The following is a 16,237-nucleotide window of genomic DNA, read 5'->3' as shown; positions in this document are numbered from 1 at the left end:
AGTAAGTGAGACCACATAAACCAGATTTATAAGGTGCTCTTTATTACTTAACCATGTGACAATACAGTGGACTGCCCATGTTTATTTTTCAAATCGATCCTTAATACAGGTATACAAAAGTTTTTGCTGTACATAAAGGGAAGTAATCGAATCCAATACATATCAATTTTCATTCTTTCTGTATGTCTTGTTAGTAAGTATAGTATTTATACAAACTCTATTGTGTCCGTCGACATCAATATCTCAGCTAATGATATATTGTGTATGGTAATGTATTCAAATCTGTGATGAAATTTTTTCGAAACAAAGTGATAACATCTGGCGAAGTTCACAGTTTTAAAATGTTAAAAGCATGACATTTGACTGACACCTGCCCAGTATAGAAGCTGTAGCAAGATTCAATTGAATTTTATATTACAGTCGGAAATATTGGTGTGGAAACAGTATTTATCCACGAACCAATATTTCAATCATTATTTCCTGAAGAAATGAAAGAAGAACAGTTGCAAACAAACTTCATGTCTCTATCACGAAGTTAAAATGAAACTTAGACAGACATAATAAATGCGACGCGAATTTATTCCTTGGAATATATTTTTGATAACATGGTTTATACAATACGTTATATATGATACTGAAATCAAAATTAAACTTCTACCTATATAAAAAAACAGGTAAGCAGTAGCGAAAAAACGGAAAGCTTTCAGTAACGATTACAGTAGCAAAAAGGCATAAAATTCACCGCAAATAAAATACAATCGAGTGTAACTCACACATTCAACATAAACAGTTGGATGAATATTTTTATATTTCAATTTTGTATTTTATTTCTTATTCATGACGATTACTAAATGTCATTCAAAGAAACTTTGACTAAATGTTGATATAACATGAAAGAGCAATTGCAAATAGTGTGTATTATTTTTGTGTAAACGATTTGTCAAATATTTGTAAACTCATATAGATAACACAAATTGTTTGGAGAACAAGTACTGATTTTTATTTTAGCGACGTTTCATTACTGATTTTTTATTTATTGAAAAGGTCAATTAAATCATCAGTAATTGTACTTCATACGGATTGTATTATCGATATTCAAACACCTTTACTAAATGTCATTTGAGAATTAGCTCTAAACTCGATCGCTCAACAAGAAGGAACAGTTCTATTTCAATGCCACTGAACCTTTTTAAGTAAACATCATTATTGAGTAAACATTTTGTATATTCTTGGTAAACACCCCGAATCCCTTGTTACATACAGTGGAACATGATACAGACAATTCCAGTTTCGTAGTAAATATTTTGTATTCTTTGTAAACACCCTGGATTTCGTTTGATATACAGTATTAAGTAATATAACGAATTCCGTTTTTTTAAATTAATTTAAATGGTATATCATATTTTTTGTAAAAATTTTGTATATTTTTGATAAACACTTGGAATCCCTTATGATATACAATATGAAATTACCATACTTTTGTGTAAACATTTTGAATAATCCTGCGTTCATTATTGTATATACCTTAGAAAAAGTTTGTGTAAACACAGTTTGCATCACATAACGCTTAGATGGTCATTATCTTATATATCTTATTAGTTACTTCCATATTTTATATTAGTATATCGTGTTTGTGTAAACATTTGGAGAATTCCATGTAAACACTCTGGATTCTGAATGGTAAAATGTTTACACAAGCTAAATTAAGTTATATTATATATTATTATTAGTTTGTTTAAACATTTTGCATCAAACAATCTGTAAATATTATTGAAATTTGATGGTGTTTCAAGTCCATGTAAACATTTTGCAAGATTTTCTCTGGATATTTGGTGATATAGAATGATAAATGAAGCCAAATATAATGAAAAATGATTTGATTTCGCTGATTTCAGCCCTTTTTCTTGACACTGCCTCCTCCTTTAGATGTTGCTGAACCCCCGACTTCCGTTTGTTCTCTATCGTATTCACTTTCCTTGTCTTTTTCTATCTTAGCTACCATGTTATCAGCCTGTTAATAGAATCAATTGGTTGATAAAATAAAATAAATGGAGTTTATGTGATGAAGGTGGTATTAAACAATGCAATTTTATTTTAAAATAATAACGGTTAATATATCAAACACAGTAACCCGGAACAAAGTTGGATTGACATTGCAACTGTTTGAAATGGTTTGGAGTTTTATGTCTTACTTTTCTGCACTGTATTTTGGCCAAGATTTGTAAATAAACTAAGCGAGAAGGTTTGGGGGAAGTCAAACGTATCACAGCACCAACCACATATCAATCTCTACAGACATTTAGTCGAAGCGTTGCATGTAAAGTGTATTTATTACTGCTATTCACTATCAGTGCGGTACCCAGGTTTATTTCGTACCAATGGCGAATCTACATACCCCTTCCCACCACCGAGAAAAACACCTGCCCTAACTTTTAAATTTGTAACCATCCTACTTAGGGGAAGTATTGCCTATGAGAGCCATTTGGAAATTCTGTGGACTCTACTCGGCGTCGCCCACCTTATAAAAAGCTATTGCTGCTTCCTAAAAAACACGACTATCATTCTAGACCTTGTCCAGAGGTATAATTAGCTATCTTGCCTCTGACAGACTGAGATGCTGAGTTGACAAACCGAATCGCGTAGTGACATCATATGTTCTGTAAGGGTGGGCATTCCCTGCCTTGCTCACGGCAATCACTACAAGAATCACACAATGGGAAATCGGTTGTTAAAGTTCCTATTTTTCCCGGAATAACAACAAACGGTCGGTGAGTTCCGACCTAAAACACAGTACTGGTTATTGAAGTATGAAGTTCAAAAGAATCGTCAATATTTAGTCTTTATCATTCTCTATTAAAGGCGGTATTTGTTTAACCAATTCTAATCAATTATATCCACAATTTTACATTTTCTATTTCCCGGTCTATCAATACCAAATAAAGCCATAGAATACTGACAGAAAAAATATTTTACTAGTCTGTTGACGTCACAATGAATTCAAAATTCGGTCACGAGACAGTCGTTAATTCCATTCCATATGTATAGTATATTACGTGCCAGAGAATTGTTGCTGCATACATACATACTTTACACATAATCTTACATTTTGGTCTATTTACATGTGGAAACTGTATAGATACTGTGAGTTTAAACAGGGGGTATATAAAGAATCTTTGGGTAGATATATTTGCTCTGACACCCAAAACATATGTTATTGTTTTGATCTTCTCATCCTTTTGTTTATGGCACACGGTGAGTTTACTAATAAGATAAAGAACAATATTCTTACCCAAACGTAGAATGTAGCAGCACCATAGCTAGCATCTTTAACTTCTTCCAGTGTGTAGGCTTGGAGGATAGATTTAACACGACTTGCTGTAATCTCATTCACATGTTTAGTATCGAATTCACCAATCTGTCTGATGAGTTTATCTCGAGTGAGCTGGCCGAGGTAAGCTTGAATCTCATTCCAGTCCTGAAAGGATGCGCCAATCATATCATAAAAGAATACAAACAAGACCAGCACGTAGTAAGAACTCTCGATGTAGATTGTCTTGTACACGCAAAAGCCAGGAAGATCAATGCAAAAAGGTTTAGCCATTTGTACAAAGGGTATCCCGTACAAACACAAAGATAAAAAGATACACCTACTCCAAGCCTATCCTCGGAATATCCCATCAGCATGTAGGTAGCTGCCATGACGTCATGAACACATGGCGGGGGATGATGATAGCTGCGTAGTTCAGATATTGTGGTTTGTTCCATTTTGCAAATATCATGAGCACAATTCTTTAGTTCCTGTAAATGCCTCTGTAACTTCTCAGCAACTTGTATCTGATTAGTTAATTTATCAGCAAATTTGGAATTCTTGGCATCCTGGATTGATTTCTCCAAAACTCCGGCATGTCGTCTTCTTATTGCATCTCTTAAATCTAAAATGAAAAAATAAAATTCATCTGTGAGTTTAGAGAATGCGAAATGTATTTGAAAATGCCAAAATGTGCTAAAACAATAGGGCAAATAAGTTCTTCGGGACTTTCATTTACTATTCAATTACGATAAAACTTCACATCTTCCGGAAAGTATTCAGAAATACCTAATTAATCTTCAGATAAATGTAAGAATCAATTAAAACCAACTGAATAGTAGTGTTAATTGACGATCATTATAGGTTTACTTCCACCACTAACCTCGTTTCAGTGTTAAATATTGTAGTTTTTCCTTAGCCCTTCTCAGATCACCACAATCATCTAACTTCTGCTTCTCAAAATTCTCGATGGTTTTATGGAGTTCCTGTAGATCATGTCCACTGGTAGCATCAATCATCTTCTGACGAACCATTCTCTACAAGGTAAAACATTCTGATGATCTTGGTTAATGGCCTGGAATATGTATTCACATGTATGATGTGCTTAGATGAAATGTCAGAAAAAGAAAATGAACTATATTCGGCAAAGTTTAAAATTATATATTTATGGTTGTTGTTGCTGGTAATATTATTTATAAAATAGAATGTGGTTGCTCATAATTGCCAGAGACAGGAGAAATAACCCATCTTTTACTAAAAAGTCTGTATTATGTATTAAATGTTAATTTTAGATTGATTTTTATTATCGTACCTTATAACCTTTTTCGTGAGCCTCAGAATCCGCTACTTCACCATTTTCGTGTGACTTTTCTCTAGATCTCTGAAACATAAAACAAAGTTTCAACACGGTGGTAACATTGCAGGGATTCGTTTGTCACCCATGTAATTCCTAGTTGGATGATAAGCGTTTTTCCATTTTTGTTATAGGTTTCTAGCTCCAATATTACGGTCGCAAGGGTACATGAGTATATAATCATAGGGCGTCTGTCTATTTTTTCTTTCATTATGTCCGGAAGGTACTTTTCTTTATACATGTATATGTTAGTAAAAACATTGTGGTGTCAATGATCGAGTTTATTGACCACTGGTGTCTGTCAAGTTTTATCAATTTCTTTATACGGCTCAATTTCTTTTATCTTCATGAGATCGATAAGTAACAAATCGACTTCATTCCATTCCAGATTCTTACCATTGATGGAGGCTTGGCTTTTCTCGGAGTTGATTTAGGACTTCTACCAGGAGAGTTCTTCTCAGTACCATTCCGGGACAACTACAAAGAAATACATGAATAGACTGATTTATCAGAATGGTTATTTTGATGAATAATTCGAATTAAAAAAACACTTTTTGTGTCTTGTTTTCTGTTGTTGTTACTTCACTCATTTTAGGTCAAACGACATTCTCCTCTCCTCCTCGTCAAATCCACCGTTTCAGGATTGGTGAGCGATAATAATACAGGCAGTCCTCATTTTAGTTTAAATTTGATCAAAATGATGTATCGTTTTCTGTGATTACTTCACTCAATCTACGTCTAACAACCATTCTTTAAAATCATATTTGACCTAATGACAAGACCAACTGCTGATGTACAATAAAGGTGTTAAAAAAGCACATATGTTTGAAACTACGTGTCGTTCTTCCATAAAAATAACATACGCCAACTTTGTTGACTGCCATATAGATCATTGTTACATTGTTATCTCTAAATGTTTTATAAAGTTATAAATATTTCAATTAAACCTCTTACATGGCGGTCAACTAAGTTGGTGATCTGATACTGCTAGCTAGGCCAGACGCGTAGTTTCAAATGGGTAAGCAGTAAGCACCTACTGATCAAAGCATTTTATTGGTCATATTATCTTGAAAAATTGATAGATCTTGATTGAGTGAAGTAACTTTCAAAGAAGACAAAGCTTAATGTATTTTAATTAAAATAAATATAACATGCATGGTTTACTAAGAAAATATTGACTCAATAAATGCATAGTTTGAATTCTAGACTGATAAAGATAAAAAATTCCATGTTATGTAAGCAATTAGAACAGAATATTACAAATATAGAGTCTTGCCACTATAGCAACAAAAACAATATTGATACGTATTTTGCATTATTCTTTACAAGCCAGTTTTAAAATAAAAAAGAATGCTTGAAGCAAAACACATGCAAACAACAGTGCTTAGTGAGAGAGGCCGCGGGTTGAGTTGGGTTGGGTTCCTGTAGATTTGGGAGGAAGACAGTTGGGACCGGGTAAGATGGGATTAATTTATATGGGTTTAAAATACATTGCTAGATCATTGCATATTCACTATTACAATTCCAACACTAAGGCAGGCTCTTTCATTGCAATAAGAGAAATGGAACTCTAAATTTACAATCATTTACATACTATGGGGGTGTTTAGAGCCAAATGGTCAATGTTAAAAGAATATTGCATGAACTTTGGAAGATGATATAGTATGAACCAGGTTTGATAACAATTATCCAGATATCAGAAACAAAAGAAACGATATTGTCACCTTATTTTAAAAAGATAATGTTATATTCGAATTAAATTTGAAATATGTAATGGTTTTAGATTTCGCTGTAGTTATATTGTTTTCAAGCTTCAACCAATAAACATTGAATAATACACGAAGAAAACAGTAAAAGTGAGAAAAGCTGTTCACACAGTTTAGGATTTGTGAATAAGGTCAAGGTCATTATAGTAGCAGCGCTTAAAGCCAGTGACAATAATTACCTCCCTTTGAAGATCTGTTTCTGGAGTTGGAGAGTAATCTTGTGAGTCTTCAACTGGTGAAGGTCCATTCAATGATTGGAAATCCTGGTGGGCAGCAAAATCAAATAAATAAAGTCTGTTACTTTACGACTCTATATGAATAACAACCCTAATCGCATACACCAAATCACTTATATTAGCCTAATTTATTATCCACAATCCTGAAATGATTACTAGACGCAAGATCTTTGCATTGTGGGGGAATTACAAGCGGCCAGTGGCGGAGCAAGATTTATGTCCAATGGCGGCGAAATATCTGAGATTTCCCAAATTTCTAACCTAGTTATGAGATTTTTGCTCGAGGGTGGTTGGTGTGTTGGTGCTGGAAACACAATGAGGAAATTTTTTGGTCAGATTTTAAGCAGTGTTAACTGTTATCTCATTCTTTAAGTCTTGGCAACGTATTCTCGAAACGATCTTAGCGATAGGATGTCCTGGGGTCGTAAGTCATAACACTGTTTCTGGGATTCTAGCGCTGGGATCGTTTCGAGAATATGTAGCCTGGATCTGAAACTCATCAATTGTCCCTGCTATGATTACTCCAAGGGCGGTGACAAATATAAAATATTGAAACTAAATCTCGTAAGAGTTTATAAGATCAAAGTAATATATTGTATACGCCCTAATCAATACATGAAACTAATTTAAGCCGTTGCTTTATTCAGATGAAAACAATGTTTACCCGGAGGCTATAACTAACATACTTGTTTTATTGATGTTTTATTTGTTAGCTTATCTATTTTTTTAAGGTAATGTGTGTGTTCGAATTCAGACTATTCCCAAGTTAACGACTTACATCACAACAACGTGTCTTCATTTAAGGCATGAATGGACTGGTGAAGGTTACACCTATATAAAGCTTATTCGAGCAACTAATGGCTCCGAGCTCAAACAATACCATTCTACATGTATTTCATTTTTCTACTCATTTTCGTAGCCCAAGGCGTCAAAGAATGTCTAGCCGTCAAGGTTTCGCCAATTTAGATTCCAAAGTTTTCCAATTTCTCTTCAAACTGTTTTCGATATATTATTATATTATAGTATTTAGTAACTGACCATCCAAGATCCCCAGTAAGCTAACACCCTGAGCAGAAGGGTCGAAGAGTTTAAATACTTAAAAACCTATTATAGATTTAGACATACTCCTTTTAGTTATTTGTAAGATTTTAACCAATAAATATAGATCGAGATCATAGAAACTAGGTCAAGTGTCTGTAATTGATACTAAGTATCATGAAAGGTCGGAACTATTGAGACAATCACTTCCGGTCATACAAGGCTGTTTATAGATAAACGGACAAGTGTGATACGTCATTTCCGGTTGTTTCGCGATATTATTGAACTACTTGAAAGTTTTATTGGTTTATTATTGTCTCTCTTTTGCAATTACAAACTGGCATTTTTTTTTTCATTACATTCCTTCCAATGGTATGTGGACACTCTTAAATGGGTCTCCGAGATCACAAACCAAAACTTGTCTGTTCTCCCTTAGCCAGCGACATTCGAATTTGATTTTGGTTAACGTTCAAATCGTCTGAATTCGTTTACTTATTTTATTGATATTTGTCAATTAAAAGTGCTTCCAATACCTGCAGGAAAATCACATTCCCTTATCTAATAGGACGCGAAATATTTCTACACTTTTGAAGGTTTTGAAACTGCTTGCCATTAAAAGGAATTCTCTTTGATTCCAATATTCATTGTTATTTTGTAGAATATATCTGTTGGTCATAAAGAGCAATTGGATTAAGATAATCTTTGTGTTCCTGTCATTGATCAGTCATTGATATTAAACCATTTTTATGTTTCTGAAAAACAGGGTGCTGACTTTGTAGTAAGATTATACCATCTAGAAGAAATATATAATTGTTATTGGCCCTATCCTATACAAAGTACCATTCAATAAGACTTACTTGTTCCTGTTTCCTTTTATTGGTAGGAGTTGGTTGTTCTTCCTTCTGAGAAGAGGCCCCACATCCCATATTCCTGGAATAACCTCTGACTTGGTCTATTTGGTTACATCGTAAATAAAGTTATACCTGAAATAGATATTATATTATTATTTTATTTGAAAGTGACTATAAAAAACAAATGGATGTAAATGAAATCATCATGTAAACATTTAGCTGCCTCAAGACAAACTGCAAGTTGCTTCCGGATCGGTCCATTAGAACAATATAATCGGTTCTTCAAATCAAATATTTCCCAGATATTCGATACGTCACGACGCTCTTCTTTATGGTTCGTTACTGATTGGTTTGTTATCGACAATATCTTTTCAACAGAGCCCAAACAGTTGTAAAAAGCAGGACGTAAAACTCCATTGCATTTCGTGTAGAGAAAGGAAATGAATAGTCTATGTAGATGTAGTATTAATATTTTAATCCCAGAAGACAATTTGTAGTAATCCTGAAAATTCAAGATTTTGCCTTGATAAAAACCAATATACCTTAAATAGCATTGTCAGTATAGATCTCCATATATTATTATCCTTATTAATTTATTACTAATAGTGTCAGGATGTGACATAGACTAGCAATATTTTATTCAAAAGAATATTTATTAGATTTGGAGGAAGTTTTCGTCAATGTGATTTGCAATTCCAATTCAATAACACATATACAACGTAGATATATCTTATAATAGAAACGCGAAATTAGATTTCATATGTGATATTTTGTCACACTAAAAATTCTGTGGGGATCAGTCTTGTAATTAATCAGTAAGAATACAAAATCATCTTTTATTACTTCACAGTGACGGATGTCATAAGAGAGCATGCCCACGGATCCCCTAGAAAACCTTTGCACTCGCCATATCTAAGAAAAATGGCAGCTCACCAATCAAAAGTTCAGCATCCCTAATGCTACAGATATAGAGCATGTACCGCATGATGTAAATCTTACAGAGGATTTGTCATTTCGAGAGTTGATTGTGTCATTGCCACAGTGAACTGGTTTGATTTGACCTTATATTCCCATGATAACATGTGAGATATTGGAAACTAATTTACCATAAGTTTAAATAAAGGATGAATTTCACAGTTGATCAGCAAATAACAAGGATAATTTAATCTATAAAATATATCTAAAGTTCTACCACCTAGAAACCAAACAATAAACAAAACAGTGAGTATGATATATAGACACAGCTTTATGGAACAACAATAAAGAAAACCATCACTTCTTATCATTATGTGTCTGAGGATGACGGGGGAAACACGTCGAAACGTTGCATAAAACTTTAATCAGTGATTGTTGTTCCATAAAGCTGTGTCTGTATATAAAGAAAACATTGTTAGACTCATCGTATCTCAGAAAACACAGACACACCGCGCTTCATCTCAGACTTCTCTTTTCAGAACAATAATCATCAAATAATATAAATATAATTTGTGTTCTCTTGACAGTATTTAGTCGTAGAATACAAATATTGCCCCTAGTACCTTGAAAATGTCTTCCAACAGTTTGACACGAAAAAAGAGTTTACCCTTGAAAAACGTGGCGCAAAATACATTGCAATAGCATAATAAGCCAAATCAGGCTCAGCAACCTGAATAATGATTGATTTTTCAGACAACAGACTGTTTAAAATTCCAAATAACATGATTCAGTAGTTTCAATCATATTTGTTCACACAAATCATATAAAAACACTGTCGTTGTAAAGCGTGTAATTATTCAACAGCAACGGATTCATTCAACGAGATCTGAGAATGTGTTATTTGTTTAAGTATAAAAAGAATAATTTGAAAATAAATTGGTAAAAAAGTGAATGTTTTTTATATTTGTAGTGTCTCCAGCACAATAGATGATCAAAACTCATTACTTAATTTACAGTCTATTTGACGTGAGGTTGATATTGCATCTCATTCCTAGAATGGACAATATTAAAGAATTAAAAAGAGGTTTCTAGTCTTTGTGATACTTTCCATATACCTAAACATTTTCCATAATATAATGTCTGTTGTTCCTGTAAATCCAGAAAAAATTCGAACAGGTAATGTCGTCTCAGTTTCCATTTGACTTGAACTGTATTTCCGATCGTACTTCCATTCCATATTCTACATTAGTCAATACTGTCAAAATTATCAGAGGCTAACGATTTATAGATATCAGCAAGTCTTTTATCAGCTTTCAGCTATCAAATTCAGCCAAAAGCTTGGTAAAAGCCATATTAGTCTCATATTAGTAATAGATACCTATCAAAGACTACAAATAAGGGCCAGCAAGAGAGTCTCAAATAAGTTAGATAGTTCTCAAAGGTGGTAAGGGGGGTAGACATTAGAAAATCTCAGATACGTTAGTAGGTATCAACAAGTTTCGAATGATTATATATTAATGATAAATGTATCGTAATCTGCCAGTGATTGTGTGAATATTAAATTGGATTGAAACTGTTTATTTGAGTAACATTGTAAGTTTCAGATTAAAAATAAACAATAATCTTTATTGATTACTTAATAACATTGTTCTGTTTTTCTCTCTGGTTTTTAATCTAACACGCGTTGTCTTGGATTCAACACGATTTACACGTACATTTGTATGGTAGCATTGACTTTTATGGCTTTTAACAAACATACTTCACATTTCCCAGATTGTAATTTATACAGTCAAACATTACAATCGTTGACTTATTTGTATCTCTTTATCTCTTTTGTAAAAATAACACGATTTTTTAATCTCAAGTACTAAAAGAAACGCACATGTTTAAAGATTTGAAGGAACGTTTTGTCGCCCTTGAATGAGTATCGGTGACATTAATGACTAACAGTTTATAATTGCACTATTTCCATTTCTTCCGACCTCTGTGGTTCCTGCATTATCAGTTAAACTTGACGATAATGACGTCATAATCTGGGTACGGTTTTTTCTATTTCGGACAGGTATTTAAAATTGCGCAAATTGGGGTTTCAAGTATTCCCGAGTCGTGAAAATGGTTGATAACTACGTTGTACAGATTTAATACTAAACCTGGCGAGAAAAAGTATGTTAGTAGTAGCCACGTCAACAAACCGATCAGTCTAACTCAGAAGTTTACAGTTTTTACATACAAAAGGGGTAAAGGGCATTTATCAACAAAACAAACCACTCAATAATTTACGACTACAACACATCTAAAGCTCTAGAGATTATTCAAATACCATTATTTATAATGCATTGCTCTTCAAAACACAATCGCTGACATCTTACAGGCTCTTGACAATAATTAAATGTCAAAGCTCTTGTTGAAAATACTTTTAAAAAATCAAAAATACAGATCCAGTGTGAGAGTGTTCCATCGTCTTATATTGATTTGATTTTTGAAAGAAAAACACACCAAACACCCAGTCAAAAAAAGGAAACACTTAAACAAAAGCATAACGTGAAAGGTATGTATGTTATCTGAAAGGGCTGACCCTTTAAACTCTAGTATATTTACCTTCCTAATATAATACAAATACCTTGATCATAAAATAATAAATCATTGGTAGATCAAACATTAACTTGTTTCAGAGATAATTGATAGTTGCATTATTGCCAATATACTATCGAAAGTTAAAATGAAATGACATGAATGGAGTTTTACGTCCTACTTTACCTAACGGGCCAATGAAGACGGATAACACCATGCAATGTGCAATGAGGAAACTGTTTTCAGGACAACGGCATCAGCCTACTCTTTTTATTTCCAAACTGTCGAGGGTTATTTTAGTTAAATTTTAACCTGCACTTACTGAACCATGAAGTTTAAAAGAATGAATTACAGTGTATAATGTACCAGCTGATTAAGGACCAAATCTATCAATGCTTTTCAAAATCAAAATTTAACTTCAGGTTTCTCTACAATAAACTAAAACGAATTTAACAAATGTTACAATTCCAATGTATTGAAATATTATTACTTATTTTACGACATCTTTCTTAGATTCGCATTGCAGCCCTTGGTTATTTCAGTAGTTTTAAACTACATAACCCCGCATATATGCTATTCACGTTAGTGCAGATAGGTTTCATCTATCCAATTTAACCCATTTGAAATACTGATTCAAACGGAAACGTCATCTATTATATACGTTAGGTAGTTTGAAGGCAAACACAAGATATTTATTTTGAGCGGGTGTTAAACATTTTGTTGTGGACCATTAAGACTGTTTAGTTCATTCATTCAATTTGTTAATATAATTTTCTACTTCATTGTTATTCAATGTTGAACTGACTGACATGCCTTATTCACTGTATAAGATAAATCAGTTATAGTTATAATACTTTTTCTTTACATTGAATCAATTATTCAATTATTCAATGATTCCATACTCTATAAACTTCATCACAGATTAAGCATGAATGCGCTTATAAGTCATGAAAATATCCCTCAGAGACCTATTTCTTTGCAACAATAAACCGCTTTATCTGCTTATGTATTGAAAAGTAAGAGTTCTATCTAAATAAATCCTACCTTTTTGTATATCCTAAAGTTATTTTAGAAAATTCCCTGATTAGATGGTAAAGTTATTGAAGGATAAGAAAGGAAACGAGTAACTAACCGGCATAGTACAAAGTGTATAATATTAACAATACAAGCGTCCATAGCAACCATTACGGGAGATATCAATAGGTGGTGTATTTAAACTCAATACGTTACTTTCTTACATGCCTTCATTTATTTTCTCAAGAGCTGACATTATTAATTTATTACTTTCTATACAAACAAACCTTTTTAAAGGTCTTTCACTTTTATTTCTTTAATTTGACCCTAATGGCTTTGGTCAGTCGAAAAGCTTCGGTCCTATCCCCGTTCTGCAAACAACTTATGTAAAATTATGTATACAGGAGAGACATTTATATAAAATTTTATCACCCTTGACCAATGTTTCTGATATGAAATCCTCACCAGGATCGCTTATTAGTTCAGATAGGTAGTGAATCAAACATAAGCGAGGACACTTTTCGGGAATTATGCGCCAGACACCGTTTCTCATGCCCTAACTTTAATGGTGTAATCTATTGGATATTGAATTATCTTTATCAGGTAATAATTGATATTAAAGTTGAGAAAGTTATAAAACCTCACACCTCATACTTGTTATTTATCATGCAATTTCAATAGAGTTAATAACATGTTTTCAATAAGAGATTACATTATGTTAGATTGCTAATATCTATTCACCAAGTATTGCCCTAACACTCGCAATATCTACAGTTACACGTAAAGTTCAGACCTCCGTCATATATTAACATAACTTATTCATGTCATGATTTTATTAAAAAATAAAGGTCTTATTGCAATAAGTTTTATAACAATGGTGTACATGTAGTTGAAAATTCAGTTAACATGACATCTCTTGAGTCTATTTTTAAAAACGTAAAAAAAGCTTTATGTACCTTACCAACTCGCAGTTCATAATTATTTCAAACTGACAAAATCGATGAGGTAGAACAAAAAATCTATTCAAGCGAAATACTGATCGACTGAAAGTATCAACAAAAACATCAGAAATATTTCAAAGAGAATTGTCCTCCTGCACTCAATAGTCTGGTGAATTGTGAAGACATGTGAGTTTCATTACAGAAGAATTTCATCATTTGAACTGACAGATTGATGTGTTGATCTGTATTATTGACAGGGAATACTGTAGCGTGTAAGTCAAGTGGTCTGGTAAATTAACAGGAATTGTGAACAAACAGAATCATACACAGGTCTATGAACTCTATTTCCATGATCACAAATGCTTCCATGTTGCGTGTCAACAAGTCCAGTTCATTTTTTAGAAATAACGATTTATAATGTTTACGGCATTTGCATATACCTTGACTGCGGTGGCCTATTTCTTGTTTCACGGAATGGCCAACTCTCTTGTTTCATGGCAGTTTGTGATTTTAGCAAATTGATTAGATTGTTCGCTAGCCAACAAAAAATAATTACGCATGAAAACTAGGGCTCTGATTGGCAGTAATCGCAGGGGCATACTCCAATCAAATTGCTGAAACAAGAAAGTGATCCATTGCAGTCAAGGTATAAGAAGACGCCTAGTCATTGTGAAGATGGATTTTAGGGTTGAAATAAACTAGGATATTACTATCTAGAAGAATTCCGATCTAGAAGAACCAAATTAAATTTTATTGAAATATAAACTAGGATATTCCGATCTAGAAGAACCAAGTTAAATATTATCAACATATATACTAGGATATTCCGATATAGAAGAACCAAATTAAATATTATTAAGATATAAACTAGGATATTCCAATCTAGAAGAACCAAGTTAAATATTATTAAGATATAAACTAGGATATTCCGATCTAGAAGAACCAAAGTTAAAATATTATTAAGATATAAACTAAGATATTCCAATCTAGAAAAACCAAGTTAAATATTATTGAGATATAAACTAGGATATTTCGATCTAGAAGAACCAAGTTAAATACTATTAAGATATAAACTAGGATATTCCGATATAGAAGAACCAAATTAAATATTATTAAGATATAAACCAGGATATTCCAATCTAGAAGAACCAAGTTAAATATTATTAAGATATAAACTATGATATTCCGATCTAGAAGAACCAAAGTTAAAATATTATTAAGATATAAACTAGGATATTCCAATCTAGAAAAACCAAGTTAAATATTATTGAGATATAAACTAGGATATTTCGATCTAGAAGAACCAAGTTAAATATTATTAAGATATAAACTAGGATATTCCGATCTAGAAGAACCATGTTAAGTAATATAAACCAGGGTTTTTTTGATCAAAAATGACTTAAGATTGTTAATTATTTATTAAGCTAGTATCGTGATTTTAGATAATTCCAGTATGACTTCAATCTACTATCAATAATCATTGAATATAATTAATTATTAATTCACATTTTACTTTGATTAATCCTGAGTCTGACCCAATTCTTTCTGTTTCTTGTTTTCTGTAGGTTGTCATTGAAAATAATGCCATCCTAAACTGCGTTTTCGTAGTAAACTTTCAAAAATTATTAATATAGGTCGCCCTACAGTGAATTTGATACAAAGCCTGCTTTTGTTTTGTAATAATAATAATACGTAGGTTGAATACAGTGTACACCATATTAGACTATTAGAGTTAATAATAACAACAAAATAACCTATTGTTTTAATGGTCACTGTTGGTCTAGGCCTACTCTTCCTTTATTTCTTCTTACACCTTATTTAATCTTTATTACCGTAGCTAAACTTTGTCTGTGATCAATCTCAGTTTATCGTCGTTTTCTAATAAACTATATTAATTTTCAGCTTAGGTTAAATATTGATCTAGACTTATTGAATAAGTTATTGAATTCAGCTTAATGATCAAAAAGCCTTGATTAATCTCTCCTATTTACCCTTCTTGCTAACCGTGGCCTTTCCTTCAAAAAAAAAATCCGAGAGGCATGCCAATCTGAGAATTTGAATTTTTCTCTTTAAAAATCGCACTCAACGTCAAATTTACGTTTGCTCCATAGGCAGATTATACAGTAAACACAATTTTTACAAAGTAAAATCATCATTTACGACGTTGAAAATTTTACAAAAAGAAGAATTGAAAACGATGGCTTCTTACCTTTAGTGTTGTCAGGCATGTTTCAAGCCGGAAGT

At 32.6% G+C, this 16,237-nt stretch overlaps 1 protein-coding gene across 1 annotated transcript; it reads right to left on the bottom strand.

The window, feature by feature from the left end:
• Window positions 1-819: 819 nt before the first annotated feature.
• Window positions 820-8,678, bottom strand: LOTGIDRAFT_228104 (hypothetical protein). The gene is made up of 8 exons (XM_009045876.1): window positions 8,559-8,678; window positions 6,607-6,690; window positions 5,058-5,138; window positions 4,620-4,688; window positions 4,191-4,344; window positions 3,652-3,932; window positions 3,290-3,475; window positions 820-2,011 (listed from the first exon to the last, which is right to left on the bottom strand). Exons 1-8 carry the CDS (start codon window positions 8,625-8,627, stop codon window positions 1,892-1,894), a joined length of 1,044 nt encoding a protein of 347 aa, XP_009044124.1. The 5' UTR covers window positions 8,628-8,678; the 3' UTR covers window positions 820-1,891.
• Between the last annotated feature and the right edge of the window lie 7,559 nt (window positions 8,679-16,237).

The sequence above is a fragment of the Lottia gigantea genome (genome assembly GCF_000327385.1).
Source record: "Lottia gigantea unplaced genomic scaffold LOTGIsca_1, whole genome shotgun sequence".
NCBI lineage: Eukaryota > Metazoa > Mollusca > Gastropoda > Lottiidae > Lottia > Lottia gigantea.
This window is presented reverse-complemented; position numbering and strand designations above follow the sequence as displayed.

Bases quoted from the DNA above. Each gene is read 5' to 3' on its own strand.
- LOTGIDRAFT_228104 (XM_009045876.1), bottom strand. From the start codon at position 8,627: ATGGGATGTGGGGCCTCTTCTCAGAAGGAAGAACAACCAACTCCTACC. The intron at 5,139-6,606 runs GTAATTATTGTC...ATTTCTTTGTAG, and splicing joins AAACAGATCTTCAAAGGGAG to TTGTCCCGGAATGGTACTGA. The intron at 2,012-3,289 runs GTAAGAATATTG...TTCTATTAACAG, and splicing joins CTGCTACATTCTACGTTTGG to GCTGATAACATGGTAGCTAA.